General features: G+C 38.3%; 1 protein-coding gene across 3 annotated transcripts; it reads left to right on the top strand.

Moving 5' to 3' along the window:
- The first annotated feature begins 1,263 nt into the window (after positions 1–1,263).
- Positions 1,264–2,898, top strand: LOC145230091 (protein unc-93 homolog A-like). Of its 3 annotated transcripts, XR_013860554.1 has the most exons (4): positions 1,264–1,589; positions 1,654–2,154; positions 2,511–2,678; positions 2,739–2,898. XR_013860554.1 is itself a non-coding variant. In XM_080095465.1 (2 exons), the coding sequence occupies exons 1-2, from the start codon at positions 1,335–1,337 to the stop codon at positions 1,885–1,887; spliced, it is 489 nt and encodes a 162-aa protein (XP_079951591.1). In that variant the 5' UTR covers positions 1,264–1,334; the 3' UTR covers positions 1,888–2,898. The 3 variants fall into 3 exon arrangements, 1 of the variants encoding a protein (XP_079951591.1); XR_013860553.1 differs by having other exon boundaries at positions 2,511–2,898; XM_080095465.1 differs by having other exon boundaries at positions 1,654–2,898.
- Positions 2,899–6,189: the final 3,291 nt, after the last annotated feature.

The following is a 6,189-nucleotide window of genomic DNA, read 5'->3' as shown; positions in this document are numbered from 1 at the left end:
ATCAACATAGAGGAAGGCGTAGGTATGTTTCGATGAAGTACAAATAAAGCAATGTGACAGAACGACAAAATAAATGATTAACTTACCGCAGGGGTTGATTCGTTGATTGCCACATACGCAACATCGGCCGTGTTCGGATTATTTTGTACCCCCATTTTAGTGACAAAGTTTGGGTCGAAAGTAGCAATTGTGATGTCACAAATATTCTACTTGATTTACATCGCGGCTAACTTTCATCCAGGTGTGTAAGCGTAAGTATACGAGAAAAAAGCATACACAATTACATTATTGGTTGTTCCATCTGAAAAAAACGGTACCTCCGCAATTTTTTCAAACACCCGCGGTCCAAGCTAAATATATTTATAAAACCAAAAGAATCTTGGCAAAAATACAACTGTCGAGTTACCAACTAAAAGTTAGTTTATTCCTACCGAAAGTATTCATGCACAACAACATGCAGAATGAATTTAGTTTAGTTTCGTAAAATCTCTTTGTGTTGAAATGTTTTAAAGGCAATCTATTACGTCACAAACAAGACTAAAAGAATGTTATAATATGCGCGAACAACCTCATCTGTTTACTAGGAAATGAAGCAATGTGCCACTTCTCACAGAATACTCGTTCATCTATCTAATTTTCGCTGATACAGTCACAAGTGCTGATAATTATCAGCATTTATAATACATATGATTGTAGAAATACGTTAGGCTACTCGCGGTCCCTCTAAAAACGCGTGGCGGACCCCTGAGGGACCGTGGACCTCAGTTTGAGAACCACTGAACTATAACCTAACAAAATTTCTTATGCGTGTATCCAATAGTGTTCATAACTTACCAACAAAACTGACATATTCGCAATTTAAATTTTATCTTTTCAACTCAGAGGCATACGTACTAATCCCGGCTGGAATTTTAGCTGGTATGGCTGAGGCAACCATGTGGCCAGCGTCGATGATTTTTGCAGCGCACTATGCAAGATGCTACGCACGTTATGGAACCAAAGATTCAAGTTTTTACCTTACCGAGTTTTTCGGTTATATTTTTTCCATGTTTCAGATAAGCCAGGTAACATTTTAATTCATAAACTTAAATAATTTAAAATAAATGTTTGCAAGTTTACACAATTTTAAATGGCGTCTCAAATACTTTTGCTAAAATTATGTAGCAAGAACCATCAAAACACATCGACCAAGATAAAAAAAATTGTTTCAATCCCAACCACGTCCCTGCAGACAAAATCACAACTTCTGCTTATAGGTTGTTGGCAACTTGATCTCCTTCGCCATACTGTACGGGGGAAAGTCAGTCCAGTCAGGCTGGAATGACACAACTGCCATGCCAGAGTCTAAAGACTTTACCTTTTGTGGTGCAAACGACTGCCAAGACCCCAACATCACTAAGCAAAATAGCAATCGATATGAACCAGCTTCGGAAGTCACATTATTTACAACATTGGGAGTTATGGGGGGAATGATATTGGCAGCAATTATTATTTATGTCATCTTCATCCCAGATGTTGATCATTCGCTTGAAGTTCAAGAAAGTGAAAATACCCAATCCAAGGACCCTGCTCAAACAGACAGCATGAAAGTAATTAAAGTAGTCAAAACTAGCATATAATTCTTGACAAGTGAAACAAAACGTTGTTATTCAGGTCGCTGTTCAACGTGTGTTGGAAATCGTGAAAAAGACTTTTCGTCAGATAATTAATGTGCGGCAAATCCTCTACGCCCCAATCGCAATCTACAACGGCTTATTGGTTTCCTACATGTCTAGTGAACTGACCCGTGCATATGCTTCCTGTATGATTGGAGTCGATCAAGTAAGTGCAAGACGATGCTGGATCATATCAGCAAATCAAAACTGCAAAACTAAGAAAGTTCAATAAAATGTACTAGTTCTCGATTTTTATTTCTTAAGGTTGGGCTTTGTGCGGCCGCCTACGGCACTGCCGACGCCATTACTTGTGTTGTGTCGGGAAAGATATCAAGTCGCTTCGGTCGTCACCTGGTTATCGTTGTTGGGCTTATGGTGGACATTGGTGGATACATGATTGCGTTGTTCTGGATTCCGACTGAGGCGAATCTGTGGGTGGTTTACGCCTTGTTTGTGCTGTCAGGAATCGCAGACGGTATATGGGAGCCTTTAACATCAGGTGGGAAAAATAATTCCATTGAGAATGTCAAGACATATACATGAACTGAGTTTGTATCGCCTAGTAAAAGAAAACCTATTGACACCACTATACTAAAGGATTCATCGAGTCGGAAATAGCAGAGCAATGTTGAAAAGTTTAGGGGGTGCATGGAGTGCACATTGTGGTTGGGTAATGCAAACTTGGCTGCAGTTGCATCGTAACATGATATAAGATACTTTTTTGTCCGAACATTTTAACCCGTCGCGTTGCGTCCTTGAAACCTTATAACTATATGTCCGAACGTTTCTGGTCAGCTACAACTTGTATGGCTAGTTTCAAAACTAACTTTCAAAACTAAGCAGCAAACTTTTCAGAATCGCATGTCATGTATTTTCCCAACAACGAAGATATCGCGCTCGTGGTGTGGAATTTTTACTTTGTTCTGGGAATGACAATACAATTTGCTTGGAGCACCAGCTTGTGTGTACGAGACAAAATTTACATTCAAATTGGATGGGTCTGTTTTTCTGTTGTAGCCTATTGTACGTAATGCTTGGATTGTGTACCCTAATGGATTTCATTTGACTTTTACACCTTTTCAGACGTCGCCGAATGGTGTTGCAAAAGCAGTAAAAACATTGATGATTCAAAATCTGCGCAGGAAGGAACTCAATTGTAAAGTTAGGAACTTCAAAGTTATGAAAGTAAATCTTCAATTTGAGTCCAGCAAAAGAATGTATGTTATGTATCCAGAATGTCAATATAAATACACAAAAATGACTGTTTCTTTGTGGTATTCCTGAAAAAGGGTATGAGCTTTAACCCCGTAGTTGCAAAACACTTTTCAAGCCATCGATGAATAGTGTTTAAACAGGTACTTCATCAAAACACAAGATGAGTGGTTTACTACAAACACAGAGATTCCAATACTAGAATACACGCTAGCATAGTCAAGCTGAGAAATTTAAACACTCAAACAAAAACAAAATTACTCTTCTTCACAGTTGTTCCGCAAACCAGGTATATTATATAAACTTATGTTAAGTTTATGCCAAAATTAACTTGCACGAAACGAAAACATTTGCTTACATATTTATGTGTACAATGCAGTTGTGTGTAAAACCGCACTAAAAGTACGTAACTTCGTATGTTTTGCATATCTTGCCACCAAGCCGCGAACAACACATGCACACGTGGTAACGCATTTGCATGTTCAAAGCTGTCTGTTGGCAATTTCGTCGAAATTTTTTGAAGTAATAACACAGCAAACCTCCTCACAACAGAAGAACGTCCGAATTTGCATCCAACAATTTACAGTAGGCTATGCGTTGCGGCAAATGACTTTTTTAGGATTGTTTTCTCCAAAACTTTCGATACAAATGAAGAAGTATCAAAATCTGCATATGTATAAAAGTCGTGAAAGGAACAAGTTTGATTTTTTTGTTAACAGAAGCAAAACCTTCTGCGTTTGGGCTTGGATCATATCTGTAACCATAAACGTATTGAGTTATCCGCATTACATAGCATTTTTGAGTGTAGGAAACCTTTTTTAAAATACTCACCAGTTTTCGCATCCACTTTAATTTTCCTGAAAAGAAACTTTTAATTATTTAAAATCCAAATGTATGTTTTATGGACTTTGTTACCGGTCTCACCCTTCTTAGAGATACGTACATCATTGGTAAAGTACCCCTCGTATATAAAAGAAGCGGTATACATTTTTGAACAAAACTTTGATAAAACAGTAAATTGTTCCACAATGGAAAATAAATCAACCGACCAGCATACCAGCATGTTAATGCAACGACGGAGAAAGATAACTCTAAAATTTCCCCTGTTTTGATTTGACGTGTTACTTTCATATGTAGCGTACATTGCAGTGACGAATCTGCAATCCAGAGAAAGGAAGGTATAGGTAGATTCAGTGGCGTAGGCAGCCAAACATTTTGGGAGGGGCCAAATGATTTGTTGTCTAATACAACTTTTTGCTAACGCCTTTTTGCTAATCGGCGTGCTTTTACCAAACACGTGACTTGCCAAACTGTGGTTCGACTGGACAGCCAAACGCTTTATTGATTTATTCCATGTCTGCATAAATCAAAAAAGCATGGATTTCGCCTAACAACTTGGTGACAAAAGTCATTTTTGGTAATTAATTTAATTCCTTTGATAGTTGAGAGACGAAACCACAATGATGAGGGACGAAACTACACTAGATTAAAGTTTATCAATTTACAACTTTGAAAATTTGGGAGGGGCCATGGCCCCTTTGGCCCCTCCCTGGCTACGCCACTGGGTAGATTGCGTTTATGCACAAACGTTTGGTATTAGATGTGAAATCATGACTTGTCGTTGGAGCCAATGTTTCAATAAAGGCTCAATTCGCGGTGGGACAATTGCTGTCGAGAAAAATAATAAATTGTAAATGATTAACTTGTCACAGGTGCATTTTGCAACATCGTCTGTGTTCGGATTATTTACTACCCCAACTATTAGCCCAAACGGGGAGGCAAAGAGTCTGTCGTGATGACTCACAAGTACGATGCACTATATCTATGTCGCAGTCAACTTTTGTCCAGGTGTGTTTTTTTTTGACAACGACAAGTTTGTATTGTCCTTCGTGCTATAGAATTTATTTCTACATAAAGTTGTACATTAAGCAGTGATTCCTAACCTTTCTGTGGTTGCGTACCACGTTAAGGTTTAGTTACCGTGCACCATCCATGCTTAGGAAAAAATATAACATTCAATGCGCTATTTACACATGCCGTGCACCTCAATTACCTGGAAACTGGTTTAATGGTGACCGCATAATAGTTTTTGTTACCAGTGTTTTTTTAAGGTGTTTTGGGGGACCGAAACGGTCGCCCAAATTACTCCAGCGGTTTCCCAAAATTTGGACTTGCAACTGCATTTGGACTTTTTGGTATTTAAATGAAACACTTGCGGTCTCTTAAAACTACTTAGCGGTCACCCAAACCAAACCTTAAAAAAACCTGTTTGTTACAGTTATGATTAAGTGATTGATAACACAACAGTTTGTTTACAAAAAGCTACTAGCGTCCTAAATTTGCACCATTATGGCAAGTGATACGCAGCCCCGTGTTTTAAGTAGTGTTTCATATCGGAACGGAACGGAACGTTATACCGGAACGAAATAAATATTTTTTGGCTCAAATACCAAAACAAAATACCGAAATAAAAAATATCCGAAGTACCGGAGTACAAACTAGCATGCACTCAAACCTTTCTTTGTCTGCTGTCGAGCAACAACCCGATATCCTTGTTCATTGCGCATACCATTTTCTCGCCGAAGTATTTAAAGTTTTATTCAATTTGTAAAATAATACGTGTTGATGAACCCAAGTGCTAATGTAATAATTTAAATTAGGCCTTAATCACCTAAAGGTGAAGAACCACCGCTTTGGATCATTATAAGCAGTAACTTTCTATTCGCAAAATGTCAATGTTGACAATAGATTTGACTGGTGCATGGTAACAGTGGAACTACTGCCGTTCATTTGCTTTTGCGGGACAAAGTTCAACAAGAATTTAAAGCAAATGTTTGATGAAAAGTATAACTGAAGGTTTTTCATGTAGGTTTTTTGTACTTTTTTGGTTTACAGTTACACCTGTGCAGGTTTTTTTTTTAAGGTTTGGTTTGGGTGACCACTAAGTAGTTTTAAGAGACCGCAAGTGTTTCATTTAAATACCAAAAAATAGCCATATTTGCTCAAACGAAATTTTGGGAAACCGCTGGAGAAATTTGGGGGACCGTTTCGGTACACTTGCTGCAAAAGAAACATTTCTTCATAAGGAAACAATCTACACCATCATCATTATCATTTTTCTGTCCCGCTTAATCCTTAATTGAGGGTCGCGGGGGCAGCAGCTCAAGATTGAGCCTCCACACTTTCCGGTCAGTCACCACCGCTTGGGACTTCATCTAAATGAACTGAAATCTACAGCAACTAAGATATATTAGCTACCTGCGAAAACTGTAGTAAGGTTTTGTCAATATAGGCTAACCACTTACAAAACTTACTTCCATGG

Source organism: Phallusia mammillata, chromosome 5 (assembly GCF_965637545.1).
Source record: "Phallusia mammillata chromosome 5, kaPhaMamm4.hap1.1, whole genome shotgun sequence".
In the NCBI taxonomy this organism is placed as follows: domain Eukaryota; kingdom Metazoa; phylum Chordata; class Ascidiacea; order Phlebobranchia; family Ascidiidae; genus Phallusia; species Phallusia mammillata.
Note: the sequence above shows the minus strand (reverse complement) of the source record. Positions and strands in the feature narration are given on the sequence as shown.

Bases quoted from the DNA above. Each gene is read 5' to 3' on its own strand.
- LOC145230091 (XM_080095465.1), top strand. From the start codon at position 1,335: ATGCCAGAGTCTAAAGACTTTACCTTTTGTGGTGCAAACGACTGCCAA. The intron at 1,590-1,653 runs GTAATTAAAGTA...GTTGTTATTCAG, and splicing joins CTCAAACAGACAGCATGAAA to GTCGCTGTTCAACGTGTGTT.